Source organism: Spermophilus citellus (assembly GCF_964194105.1).
Source record: "Spermophilus citellus genome assembly, chromosome: 7".
Lineage (NCBI taxonomy): Eukaryota > Metazoa > Chordata > Mammalia > Rodentia > Sciuridae > Spermophilus > Spermophilus citellus.
Genome location: NC_138188.1, coordinates 97,193,893 through 97,208,797, shown reverse-complemented (window position 1 = coordinate 97,208,797; position 14,905 = coordinate 97,193,893). Strand labels below are relative to the sequence as shown.

Below are 14,905 nucleotides of genomic sequence, written 5' to 3'. Positions count from 1 at the left end.
AGATGGACATCATTACCCTAGGTACATGTATGACTGTGCATATGTTGGGATGGTACATCATGTACAACCAGAGAAATGAAAAGTTATGTTGCAATTGTGTAAAATAAATCAAAATGCATTCTGCTATTATATATACCTAATTAGAATAAATATTTTTTCTTTATTTATTTTACATGACAATAGTGGAATGCATTACACTCATTATTACCCATTTACAGCACAATTTTTCATAACTCTGTATGTAAAATATGTTCACGCCAAATTATGCCATTGTACATGTACTCTCTCTTTTTTTTTGCATTACAATTCTTAACACACATATATACCACAATTTATCATATCTCTGTTTGTATATAAGGTATGTTGACACTTGAAACTGCTAATGTCATTGAATAAGTTTAGATATCTTCTTATAATAAAAAAACTACATTCATTTTTAAAAAACTTGATTTTTAAGTCTGAGAATAACATTATAAGATTCTTGCACATGCTCCATACAAAGAATAGGTGGCAGTAGCATTAAAGGCTAACATTTATTTAGTGTTCTCTATATTCCAGGCACTGTTTTGGGTCATTTGATCCTCACAACCACCTTATGGTTATCTTTGAAGGGTGACTTCTATCTCTGGGCCATGCAACTTCAGCAGCTGGATCATGGCCACAGAAGAAACACAAAGCCTGTTTTGTTTGGCAAGTCCAATGCAGCAACCCTAAGAGCCACTGTTAGACAGTTTTCATAGAGAAAATACTTCCTTTTGAGAGTCCCTTCTGATATCTCAACTTCATAAAGTCAGGACTCAAATAACTAAAGATTTAAACATAATTCCTACAGTTTAAATCTTTTAGTATAATGTCTGACTTTTATTTTTCTATTTTAGGGAGGGTGGGAAAGTTACAACTTGCTTAAATAGCAGTCTAAATGTGTCCCTACATCCCAACTTCACAATTTTACACCTGATTAGGTAAATTCTGACAGGTTAAGAAACTGGGATCTTTATTTTAATTGATGCAATACCAGATCTACTAATACAAATTTAGTGCATAAGCTTGATGACTGTCTGGCACAGGGATATGTAACTGACCAGCTAAACCCTAAAACAGTAACTTTAGCATTAGAGATCCATGGGTTCAAATCCCAGCCCAGATGTCTGTACTTGCTAGCTATATGACCTTGGGTCATCTATTTATCCTCTCTGTCCCCAGTTTCCTCCTCTGTAAAATGGAAGTAAAAGAATGAATTGAATGAATTTACGTAAATGATGTACCATGGTTGCTTGTCACAAAGTAGAATCTCAAAAGATAGAAGTCAGTATTATAATGAGTTTTGTGGCATCATGGCTGAAGTTGTGGAAAGATATGGGAACCGATCCTGCTGTCATCCTTACTCTCTTAATTGTCTTTGGTGATCATGGACATAGATTTGAAATCATAGGTTCAGAGAAATATCCCCTCCCTTGCAAGGTGACCTCCAGCTGAACCACGGCTAAAGGTGGCTACCCAGAGGGCTGCATATAAGTGTTCTTGTCACCTCTCCTATTCCTCTTCTGTTCCCACCGCCACCTGCCTATGCTTTAGATGCACGAGTAAATGAAATCCTTGTAATTTCAGAAGTTGAACAGCTCCTGCTCCTAAGGAAATAGGCAGTAATCCTGAAACATAGTGTGCATGTGTGTGTTATTTTTTGCTTTGCTTTTTAATTATAAAGAAATTGTGATAGACTTATGGAGGCTGACCTCACCAAGTGAATGCTGGAAGAAGATACACAGGGATTAAAAACTTATTCTATAAAACCAGTTCTTTTGGCACCTTTCCCTGATCTTAGGCAACTAGGTCATAATTAATACCTCAGATGAGGTAAGGGGAATACCTGCCCTAGTTATTCCCCAGAGTTGCATGGAATAAATGTGAAAACATTTATGGAAAACACATGTTGGGCAAGAGGAAGGTAGGAGGACTTACTTTGCAGGCATCTCTTTTGCCAGACATCACTCCTGCACAGAGCATCCGCGAAGTGATGATCCCGTAGGTGGAAACACAGAGAGTCTGATCAATGAGCTCTACCTCTGCTTGCTGCAAAACAGGGGAGCCTTTACTATCTGGAAAACACGTTGGAGTTGGAAATCACGATAATGGTAATGACTACATCTCTTCAAGGTTTCATTTGAATGATAACTCAGATTATCTCCTTTAACCCTCAGAGCTATTCTTGGAGATGAACTCTATTATTATACCTATTTTGTGATGAGGAAAAGGAATCTAGGGAGATAAAAGGACTTGCCCAGTGGCATATAGCTAGCAAATACCAACAGTATTTAGACCCAAGATCTGCCTCCCCCACCTAAACCACTGTCCCATACTCCTTCATCTCCTGCTTTTAGAACGACCGTGAGTCAACCAATATTTACTGTTCAAGAGAGCTCCTTAAGTAAAGGAGCACAACTGACATATGGAAGTCTCTGAAGAATCATAAAAACAACTGTTTCTATATAGCTCTTTCACTTCCCTTTAAACCTGTTTGGCTAAGATGATACACACACACACACACATACACACATACACACACATGCTTATAAAAAAAATGGATATACGATTCCCTTTGTGATATTGAAACTAAAGCATGGAGCATAGTAGCCTATCAGAGTTATAAGTATTCAAACACCTAGCTGCCTTCTCTCTCAGGACTCTGAGGCCTCAGCAAATAAAACGAAGGTGAATCTTACTACTTCAGTAACTAACTGAGGACAGTGAGCATTTGAGAAGCTGCTCACAGTGAATCTTTAAACAGTGTCAAAGCAAGCATTCAGGGAAAGTTCAAGAATCACAGACACTGTCCTAAACCCTTGGATAGGCTGCAAGGGAATCCCAGATGACTGGGAGGTCAAAGGAAAGTTCTAGCAGTAACCTCTGGGGACATGTACATGAAGCTTTGTATTTTTCTTCTCATAATATATTCAGAATCAACCATGAATCCTAGTTCATGGAAAAATCATGGCAGGATGAACATACAGCTTTCCCTAGCATACTCCCTGACTTGGGTACATATTGGAAAATGATGCTTTTTTTCTGGGTGGAAAGGCACAAAAAGGTATCCCCTCTGAGTGGACCAATTCTAGGTTGGTGTAATGCCCAATCCTGGATTAGCTAAGGGCAGGCTGGATTTCTTTCTTCACTTTTATCCCTTGGCCAAGAGTCCTGGTGCAGGACATACCTGCAAAATCTTCTACATGGCTGTCTGAGTTGACAGTGGAGTGTGCATACATAAAGGTCCTCTCCTTTATAAAAATGAATCACATCTTGGAATAAAAGAGAAGCCAAGGAGGAACTGTTCTTGTCTAGTGGAAATCACAGCATCTCTTCAGAGTTTGAAAAGAGCCCATGCTATCTGGTCAATTCTGCTTTTGTTTAAAGGTTCCCTCGGTCTCCCTGCTTCTTCTGGAGCAGATGGAAAGAATCATAAGACAGGGATGAAAATAGTCTCCTCCAATCCAAACTTTCAGAGTTGTCAGGAGGCCCAAAGATGTACAGATCCTCTCTGGGAACCCCAAAGCACAGCATCAGCACAAGTTACTCTCATCCGTGTGGAAGGCCAAGCCCATTCATTCACACACGGACCTGCCTCCTGCCTTCGCCCCCAGCCGGTAACCCAGCACTTCTCCCCACTGCGCACTTTCTGGCCCACAGGAGGAATACAGATTGGCTGAATGAGCTGTTTCAGGGTCTCAGGCCAGGCGACACTGAGCTGTAGCAAAGCAATATCATAGTCGAAGGTCTGGCTGTTGTAGTACTCGTGGACCACAATCCTTCTCAATGGGGATATAAACTTGGCATTCCCCTGCACATACATCCCAAGGTGAGCCGTCCACGGTGTGGGGTCTGACAACCTGGTAGAGAAGGAATGAAGCACCAAGTTAGCAGTCTGAAGAGTCCTACACAGTTTAGAAACAAGCACTCCACAGAGAGATGGGGCTGAGGAAAGGAGGTGCTGACTTTCAGTGGCTTTATCTTAGCCCCCGACTCTGTCCAGAAGCATGGCAAGAAGTACAACTTCTCTGCACCTTCTTTGTGTAAAACCAGAGATTAAAAACAACAAAACAAACAAATAAAAAAAAAAAAAAGGTCCCAGGAGTGGCCAATTATAACTATGTTTCAGAAACATTCTAAGGAAATTTTCTTGCCACTGGTATTTCACAGGTCACACACAGGTCAATAATGTTTATAACTAGAGTTAATTGGTTAAATTCTTCCTATTCATTCTAACAATGGCATCTGATGGAGACAAACAGGGCCAGTAATATGGTGATCTGGGGGCCTTTCTACCAAATTCAAATGATATCAATTTCAAGACAGACTAGAAAATGAAGTGTTTACCAGTACAATGAGAAGAATAGGAAGTTATATTCCATGTATGTATAATATATCAAACTACAGTCTACTGTCATTTATAACTAAAAAGAACAAATAAAAAGTCAGTGTAAAAAATTAAGTGCCTTAAGCAGAAATTTAATGAAATTCCTTCTTGCTACAAGCTACCAGAAGCCTCATAGCTGCTGTAGCTGCTTAAGTATGACAGTCAAAGGGATACCAAACTCCGCCATGATCAGTCCTTCCAGAATTCTAATGTTGACCCTGCCCCCTACCCTGCACAGAGTCACAGAGGGGATTGTAGTCTCCATGTGTGGCTTTGATCTCACCCTGAGGCAGCCAAAGAGAAGTTCAATGTGAAAAGAATATGAAAACTCTTGGAAAAAAATAAGGACACAGCAGTTTCACAGCATTTAAGATTAATGATCAGAGGTGAAGCTATTTCAGTAATTAACATGATTCCTGTAATTTATTGGAAGAGTAAATACTCAAATTGTATAACTTAGTCGAAATCTCTTAAAATTCAGAATATGAAATTAGTTTTGTACCTAAGGTCTAGTAGATTTAAATAAGTTTAAATTTCAAGTTAGATCACTTTTTAAGCTTCTCTTTCACCCTTAGCTGGAAGATCTTCTGTCTCATAATAATCCCACTGGCAAAGGTAGACAGAGCCCCTCCAATGCCAACCCTAACAGACCTTCCCAGGATCACCCCCAATGCAAACAGGGATCCCCATACTCCAGCCACCCTCCTCCACATTCTTCACACAGCCTATTAGATCTGCCCATCTGACTTGAAAGCCCTCTCTTTATTTCCTCAGTCTAGTAAAAACTATTCATTCTTGATGTTTCCTTTGTGTTCTTTCTTTATCTCAATGATACCTAAAATAAATAAAAACTATTTGATACATAACCAGTGCCCCCATCCCACCAAAACAAATAAAAAGGTAGCCCGATTGAATTGAATTTTTTTTTTTCCTAGTAGGGGCTTCTTCTCACAATTCAAGGCAGATGTATGGTCTGTTGTCAGAATGTGCCACTCAAGAGTAAGGTTTGGGATACCCTACCTGTTTCCATGGAAACAGTGGGCCGCAGAGAGAAGCCACTCCCTGGAGATGACGGAGGCACCACAGTAGGCAGATCCAACAAAGTGGAGGCTGACCTGCCATGGCCAAGCCCCCTCCTGGGAGTCAGTGCCCCCGACGACTCGGTGGACAGTGAATGAACGCCTGCTACAGCCTTGGGTAGAGAGGAAGGGTCATGTGATTTAAGGCAGACTTGAAGAAAAACTGGAAATTAGGTCAGGTTCAGTGCTGGGTTGGGAACTGAGTCACCAAGTAAGCAATTTAAAATCGCCTGCTTATCTAGAAAGGAATTTTATGGGTCTGTCTGAAACCAGCACCAGAAGACTACTCCTTCCTTCCAGAAAACAAGCCCTAACAGGAAGTCTCTGCACAGTAATACATGCGGAGGCAGAGGGATCCATAGTAACAGCTGTACTGTTACAAACAACAGCCCTGGTGTTAGGTGGCTAGATGGAGATGAAAAAGGTAAGTTCTAAATTAACAGAATTGATAATGTGTTTGAAGCTGTGCTAATCTAAGAGAAAAATTTGTAAAACAAAGATAAATTAAAGCCTAAGACAAACTAGTTATCAGAGCAATTACTTTTAGTGTAATTTACTTTTTGTGTAAATAGTATCGATAATGATATATAATTAACCTGCTGCCACATGGCCAATTAGAAGCCACATGACTAAAAAGAACACATGGCACAGAACAGTTAGTGGGTTTTGAATCAACAAAGAACCAACAATTGATATTGTTCACAAAGTAAGATATAAGCAAAAATCCTCCAGAAGACCACTTTTTCATTTGTCACAGGCTATTTTACTTAAGACCTTCTTCCTTCATTAGTGTTACTAGAAAGTGAAAGCTCTCTTTAGAAACATCTAGTGTAGTGATGCTTAGTATCAAGAAAGAAGATGGAGAAATAATTTCAGACTCAGCTCACCAAGATTTACTATTATTTCCTGGTCTGAGGTAACATCTGCCAGGGGAATTCCATGAGGAAGAGAATAAAAATGGAAAATGGGCAAACCAGGTGGGAAGACAGGAATCAGAAGGAACAGCTTTTCTACTCACTGCAACCGACTTCATCACTTCCATCTGAACAATCCACGATCCCATCACATTTTGCATTCTGTTTCCTAAAGCAAATATTATTGCCACACTTAAAAGTTCTGTTGGTGCATGGAATGCCTAAAAACGAATGAAAGAAAAAGCAGTTTTTTTCTAGCCAGAAACATCTGAGTAAATGACACTGATCTTTGCAAAGGATGGATTAGCCACAAAATCGCTATTTGCTGCTCTGGGAAAAACTAGCAGAGAAATGGAACAAACCCACAGTGACCTTTCAGAGCCACTGAAGAAGGCAGGCAGGCAAGCACTTTAGCTGAGAGTCAATCCAACTACCTGGCCTTCTTCCCTTGTAGGTGAGTGAGATGCAAAGGCGTTGGTCATGTAAGTGGCTTTTTTAGGCCACAGCCTCTTTGTTATTGTGTCTTATTCTCCAAGGAAAGTCTTTGGGCATAAATCACTACCACATCCGTCTTTTTATGTCATCCAAGAAAAGAAAAATAGACAGATGGTGTGAATTCCCACACATTTGTTCACAACTCAGGAGGTTTGCATTTCTGTAGTAATTACAATTTGCATTTCTGTCCCTTCATGGTCTCTGGCAAATTCCTCTACATCAGATCCTCAGTATCCTAAAACTTAAGTAGCATTAAAAGCAAGGAAGTAACTGAGTACAGTGGTGTACACCTGTAATCCCAGTGGTTTGGGAGGCTGAGGCAGGAGGATCACAAGTTTAAAGCCAGACTCAGCAACTTAGTGAGACACTGTCTCAAAATAAAAATATTTTTAAAAAGAGCTGGAGATGTGGCTGATTGGTTACGCGTCTCTTGGTTTAATCACTGGTACAAAAAAAAAAGCAGGTAAGCAATGAAAATCTGCCAGTATTCACACATACACACACACACACACACACACACACACACACACACACACACACCACAAGTCCACTCCTGTTAAAGTCACCAACTTTAGTCACTCATTTTTTCTAGGACTGAGGAGGTTCCTCAGACAAGGGATTTTCAGTGCCAAATCTGGGTAACTTTTGGGGACACTGGGACTAGATTGCCCTGACTCAGCAAAGGCATTTTGGTTCTGATTTAGGAAGCACAACAGAGCACGGGTCCCTTCTCACTCCGAGTGCAGTTCTGCTCATCCTGGCCATTCTCACAGTCCTTGAAGCCATCGCAGACCAGAGGGCCGTGCTGCCTGGAGGAGCTGGTGTTGCAGGCAGGTTTAACAGGCACTGGAATAAGAAAAGACACAAGGCTTGTGAGCCTGGGACATCATCTGCCTTCTCCCGTGACCAGGAGTGCCCTTCTACAGGGACAAAATATTAAGATGAAAACTAGAGAGTGATTTTTCCTCAACAGCAGCACCTTCATGAGGAAAAGCTGATGTTTAAACTTTGGAGCAAATCCTAGCACTTGAGTTTGTCAGATCTGATTTTTGCAGTTGTGTAGATGTGTTGAACTCTGATGGTTTGTTTATTTAATTACAATTAAATGCATCTGAAGTAATCTATTTTCAGAAAAATGAATATTATAAGCTGTTATCTAAATTGAACTAATGAAAGTGGAAGTGTACTGAAATTATCTTATTCATACCTGTACCCCAGGCCCCTGATCACATAGGAGGAGTTCAAGGAGGTTTTGTTGAGTGAATTCATGAATGTGAGATCTTAGAGAAAAATAGACTTGTGGTCTGTGTGTAAGGAAAATCTTCTTAAGATGATTTTTATCCTTAGAGATCCATTTCCTCAATTAGGAAATACAGAAAAAAATTTGAAAATAGGAAAAAAATATTTTCCCTTTTTGGAATATTTTCTTTAGATTGAAGGAAGGCATGGTATATTAGCAAGTACTTTCAGAAAGTGTGGTTCCTTAGACATTTCTGACTATAGACCACACATCTCCCCTTGAGTTGTGGAAGAAGCACTGCTGGGAAAAGTCATTCCTTTCAATTGGGCTTCTGTTTGATTGTATGTTTGGGGGACGGGGCACCATTGTGTATCAAATACTTTTAAAAACATATTATTGATACTAAAAAAAAAAGAATATAAAGGCAACCTCAAGAATGAATAGCTTTTAGTAGACACAGGAAATAAAGAAAGGCTTTCAAATCAGATGGGTAAACCTAAGGATCTGTATGGAGAACGTGGAGGGGGGCATTGGAGAGTTAGGGTGGTTGGAGTATGGGGATCCCTATTTGGATTGGGGAGAGCCTAGGAAGGTCTATCAGGATTGGCATTGGAGGGGTTGCCTGTCTTTCTTTGCCAATGGAATTATTATGGGACAGATTACCCTCCCTTAGTTATTACCAATGTAATATTAATAGAAACTGTGTAGGTTAAAGACAACAACAATGAAAAAACTATCATTCATAAACAAACCTTGTGCTCCATAAAGAGGAATGCTGATTTTACTTTTTTGCAGATTCTGAGCTGCTCTCAAGATAAAAGATCTGTGACTTCAAACAGGATTGTTGTTAGAAGAAGGAGGAGGAGGAGGAGGAGGAGGAGGAGGAGGAGGAGGAGGAGGAGGAGGAGTTGTTGTTGTTGTTTAAGAGTTTTAGGTAACCCTAAATTCTACCTAAAATTAAACTGAATAAATGATTCCAGAAAAATAGATTTGGAAGAGATTCTGAATAATTTTGTTTTGAAATCTTTCAGAAGAGTTTTCATGATTTTTTGGTAGTAGTTTAGTCTCTACTGCTGAAATGTATGTTTACTGGATTTATTGAACCAGTTTCCTCTAATGCACTTTCACAGAAAATGTTGTTTTCTAAGATTTTAAGGTTAACCTTGAAAATATATTGTCTAAATGCAGAATAAAAATCCTAATAATTTACCTTTCCATATACCATAACAGACATTCAAATATTTTTGGAGTCATTTTTATATACTAAGAATTATGTAATTTGTTTTATAAAAATTCAGAATGTATCAGGTGCTATTAACTGTCAAGTAACAGTGGAAAATAACGTTTTTTTTTAATAATGTACAAAACAAACAAACAAAAAACGATTGTGGTGAATTAAGCTATTAATCACAGATCTTTACTCCCTGTGGTCATATTAATGCAACCCATCCTTGCCATTACCCCAAAATGTGCAGAGGAAATTCCCTGAGCCTTGACTTTGATCTCAGCTATGTGACCGGATTTAAGCCATGAACTATGATACTAGTGATGGGGTGCCAATCCCAAGGCCAAGCCTTCAGAGAAACTATATGTTTCTGCTTGCTCCTCCTTTGCTTCTGTCACTATCAATGCTATCCATGGCTCAATGAAAGAAAGAGTCAGAAAGAATAGACCTGATCCTGACCTGTGAAGGACCAATCTCAGGATGACCCAGTGCTTGAAGCAAAGCCACCCAACTGAGCTCAGCCTAGATCAGGCATATCCAAGACAACATATGGGTATATAATGAGGAATACATGATGGGGGCTGGGGATGTGGCTCAGTGGTATAATCTTGCCCAGCTGGCATGAGGCCCTGGATTTGATCCCTAACACTGCAAAATGGGGGGCAAAAAGAAAAAGAAAACAACAGAAAAGAAGAAGAAGGTGGAGGAGGTGAAGGAAAAAAAGAAGGAGGAGGACAAAGAGGAGGAGGACAAGGAATGACTGTTTTAAGTCACTGAGTTTTGGCATATTTGTTAGGTAGTGATAGATAACACTATCAACACTACAAAGACTGTAGGTGGACACTAGCAGCAACAATGGCCCTGACAAGCTATGTCTAAGAAAGTCATATTCAAAGCCTGAATACCCACCACAGAAAAGTTCATCACTTTCATCAAAGCAGTCATTTACTCCATCACAGCGCTGAGCCTGAGGGACACACAAACCAGAGGAGCATCTAAAAGATCCAACAGGACAAGCTATAAGCAATAAAAAAAAAGAAAGAAAGAAAAAAGAAAATGTCATGTGGGTCCTGAAAAATCCCCAGACCACATAGCAAAGAAACATGAAGCTTTAAGTGATTAGGGATTTGACAAGGTAGCAGGAGTAATTATATAATATGTCCATCTAAATAAGGCTGTGGGTAATGACAAGCCAAAAAAGCAGAACCCAAGTGAACAAAAAAAGAAAATTAATTAAACAGGAGGTCTGAGTAACCACTGCATCCAAGTCACCTTCAAAATCAAACCTTGGGCTGGAGAGATAGCTCAATTGGTAGAGTGCTTTCCTTGCATGCAAAAAGGCCTGGGTTCAATCTCCAGCACCATAAAAAAAAAAAAAAAAAAGAAAGAAAAAAAACCTCTGCCTTGACTCAGCTCCACAGCATTAATACAGACTTGAAGCATGGGAAAGCTGGAAGACATATTAGAGGCCAGCATCTTTAATGTGCAGGCTTTAGACTTTCTGGGGGATTACAAATGGGATGCTGCTTTCTCCAAATTGTCTGTGATCAAAAGCATTATTCTTCCTCTTTAATTGCATTTTCAGGTGATCTGTGTTCCAAAATATAAGAGTAACCACTGATCTACTCAAGTTGACCCAGAGAGATTAGTGCCAGGCCTCAAAGCCAAGACTCCTGCCTCCTACTTCACTATCCACTATTCTTTCCTTTTCAATCAGGCTGCTCATAAAAGATCCACTCCCTCTGTTGGCTTAAATCACATTCTAAGCTAATATATGAATACTGCTGAAATAATAAATCCTTCCTCCCTTGTGTAAAAGAACAGTGGAAGAGTGCATTATAGGTCCACCTCTGTCTCAATGGCATGTGGTGGAGCAGATGAGTCAGGGGGAATAGTCATAGTTTTAAAAGACAGTTAGAAATGAAATGACTGGCTCTTCTTGAGACCCTGCTGGAGATTGTAGTATTCTGAGCATAATATTCCAAATGCAAAAGCAGGATATTGGGGATTGTCAGAGAACAACAAGGTCTAAGTTCCTTTCGCTTATGTCATATCTTCATAAGTTCTTCAACGAATAACTTTTATTCTTCCCCATTTTAAATGGGTCTAGAATTTCTTGAACATGTCCTTATCTACAGTCCAGCTCCAATACTTCCCTCAAATGTTTTCTTTTCTATTAGCCACTTCCTGGTCGCTGTTCCAGGAGCTCTACCTTCTGAGTGCTGTTATTTGAATCCTTTCAATCAAACAGCTACCCTTGTGCACCATAGACCAAAATGAATCAAACTGTAGGTCTCACTCTTTATGTTGATATGAACACAAAAATCAGAAAAATAACAAGCCAAAAAACGGACTTGTCCTGTATTTCAGGAATAATGTAAGAAGTTATACTTCAGTTATAAATCAGTAATGTCAAAAATATTAAATGATTTCTCTACAACTTAAAATAAAACAGTAAAACATAATTTATGTGTGTGTGTGTGTGTGTGTATATATATATATATATATATATATATATATATATATATATATTTGTTTTTAAAAATACATATATAAAAGGAAATAACAAAAAAAAGAAGCTATACTCATTCCTGAAATATTTGAGGTTATAAGTTATAAAGCATTGGTGACCATACAATAACTTTTTCCCCCTTTTTTTCTTTGGGTACTGGGGATTGAACCCAGGGGCACTTACCCACTGAGCCACATCCAGCACTTTTTCTTGAGACAGGGTCTCACTGAGCTCCTTAGGACCTCTCTGATTACTGAAGCTGGACTTGAACTTATAATCCTCCTGCCTTAGCCTCCTAAGTTGCTGGAATCACGGGCATGTGCCACCATGCCCAGCTCACCATGTGATGACTTATTGAGGTTTTCTAAGGATCTCGTTGACAACCAGGCTTACGTTGACTGATGTTGTAACTGCCGTATTCTACCAACAGTGGCTTGTCCGAAAGCCTTGAACTACACTGGAACTGAATGTGAAGCAGAGGGCTGGGCACTCGGAAAATCGTGTGATGATCCATGTAGGTGCCACAGTACCTGAGGAGACAGGAGTAGGAGAGGACACACAGCTTGAGGTTTCATCAACTGCCTTCCTGTTGACAGTAAATTCATCTGTACTGTGGTCACTGGATTTCATAAGCAGAAATGCACTAATGGTAGCATCGAATCCATCCTATGCTATGTGGCCACAATCTAGTAACTTCTCCCCAATTTTATCTTCTGCTAAATAGAGCAGTAAGAGTACTACCAACACTCACAAGCAAACTATGAATTTAATTCTTCTAGGCCCATCTCCTTTCAGTGAAAAACAAAAATAAAACATGAAACAAGAAGGTCTTGCCCACAGAGCTCTGTGCAGAGCAGAGTGGAATCTCTGAGTTCAGGTTGAAAATATGCAAAGAACTTCATCAACACTTGAAGCAAACGACTATGTTATTTCCATCTAAATCAAAATATGATATGCATCTCTGGGTTTGTCCTTGGTAGAATTTCCAGGAAGTAATGTCTCTACACAATATTTCCCTCCCTTGATTTTTTTTCTTACCTCTCATTACTTAATGCCACCAGGGTTCCCAAAATTCTTTTGGGAAAATAATCCCTCTGGTTAGTAATTTTGCTACATGAGCTCTGTGAGCAATGGAGTAGGAGCATTATTATACAGAAGGCCTGTGAGAAGTCCACTGCCCTGTTCAGGCAAGGCGTTTTCCAGTGTGAAACCTCTAGGGTCTCCATGGGAGACAGGGAGCAGCCTCAAGACTTGGGGTAGTACTGTCCCCTGGAACTTGTGAATGCCAATCACTCTAGGCCCTCAAATCAGTTGGGAACCTCGAAAGCCCTTTGAATCAGACACTGGCATTCTAAAGCACAGATAATCTGTGATTTTAGGGAGGAAAGCATTCTCATGTCATTCAGGAAGAGTCTCTTGCAATTGGCTGAAGTTCAGGAACTGATGGACTGATAAGCCAGTTCCTGTTATATAAGGAAGAGATAGCAGGTGTAGGTGGCCACCTGACCAAGTAGGAGCCAGGTCTGAAAGGTTCCTGAAAGCCAAGCCAAGCTTTGGGGATCAGAATCTACTCTAATTGATCATCTTGAGATGGTCACACCATGATCTAAAGACATGATGTGTTTTGTGTGTGTTCTCCACTAACATCTAGGGTTTTCTTCCAAAGATGAGTCCTACTCAGGCATCTTAAAAGGGAATTAAGATGAAGGATGTTGGCCTCCATATTTGGGCTGGAGCTTAAAGGGAGATCCTATGCAATGGATCATGATGAAGGCTTAGAGACTTAGAGAAAGCCAACAAGAATCAATTTATGTATCCAGACATATAACAAGTCAGGAACAGACATAAGTGAAATAATTTGTTAAAGTTCAAAAGCAAGTAAGTAGAACCAGGATTTGAACACAGTTGGCCTGAGGTTATACTCTGGCCACTTTCTAGAATATCCAGTGGCCTTCTCCTTGGGCTTTGCTCTGCTTTTCCTCTCTAAAGGCATCCAACTTGTAGGGTGACCATTATTTCTTTGAGGTTAGGTTCTCTGAACTACTTGAGGAAATCCTTAGTCTTTCCCCATTCCTTATGACTCTTTGCACCTTTCTCTTTACAGCCCCAATTCCCTTAGGCTAACTTCTCAGCAAGGGGTCTTATTAATTCAATTAGAGCCTTCCCTTTCCAGTGAGAAGAAAGGATAAGGAAAGGGCTGGCATTTTAAATCCTGAGGGTACAACTCACATGAAATGAATCTGATAGGATTTCAGCCAGCCTACAGACTACAGGAAGAACTGGCCTTTCAGGAGAAGCATTGGGGCAGAGTGCTTTCCTGGTATTGCTTGGGAGAAGACCCTGCTCCTACCTGCAGTCACACATCCTGGACTGTTTCTGCTGTGACTTGGGAGAAAAAAAATAATAATATTTCTTATTCAAAGCACAGTTTAGTCACAGGCTTATCATACAAAAGATGTGTAAAGATTTCTATATTTATTAAGCACCAAAAAGCAGTACCTGTGAAGCCTTGGGGCACGTTCTATAGTGCTTATTCATTAATATAATTTCCAAAGAAATCTCGTTATTTATATTAACATAAATCATATTTTTGGTCTGTCGTATGCATTATGTCCTTGAATGCTTGCCCAAACACAAACCCTTATTGAGAATTATCATCTTATTTACAAACCGAAAATCAAAGATGTTAAGTAATTTGCCCTACTTAATATAGCTACTAAATGACAGGGCTGGAATTTGAAGCCAGGTTTCCTGTCTCCTACAGAACAAACCCTTGATTCAGTTACACTCCCAAAAGGAATACTGGCTACATTTTAAGAATGGATACAAGAACATTTTTGAATCTGATAGGGCCTACTCCTCTGAAGACAGGATAGATGACTATTTTGCAATTTGTGTAAAGGAACTGAAAGAAGGTTATTAAGGAAAAGCACTTAGGGAAGGTTTCATTTATGAAATAATAATGAGCAAAAAATTAGCAGGCAAAGCCTTCAACCTCACAGGATGCTTCTCTGAAAAGTGAAATGAGAAGC

The 14,905-nt window shown here is 39.7% G+C and overlaps 1 protein-coding gene across 1 annotated transcript in view; it reads right to left on the bottom strand.

The window, feature by feature from the left end:
- TMPRSS7 (transmembrane serine protease 7) overlaps positions 1-14,905 on the bottom strand; it is a gene marked incomplete at both ends in the record, with an annotated part of 33,465 nt that overhangs the window by 1,149 nt on the left and 17,411 nt on the right. Inside the window, 7 exons of the mRNA XM_081301958.1 lie at positions 1,960-2,092; positions 3,609-3,881; positions 5,429-5,600; positions 6,506-6,622; positions 7,632-7,742; positions 10,271-10,378; positions 12,267-12,403. Coding sequence (XP_081158084.1) covers positions 1,960-2,092; positions 3,609-3,881; positions 5,429-5,600; positions 6,506-6,622; positions 7,632-7,742; positions 10,271-10,378; positions 12,267-12,403 — 1,051 coding nt within the window. The remainder of the gene's footprint in view (positions 1-1,959; positions 2,093-3,608; positions 3,882-5,428; positions 5,601-6,505; positions 6,623-7,631; positions 7,743-10,270; positions 10,379-12,266; positions 12,404-14,905) is intronic.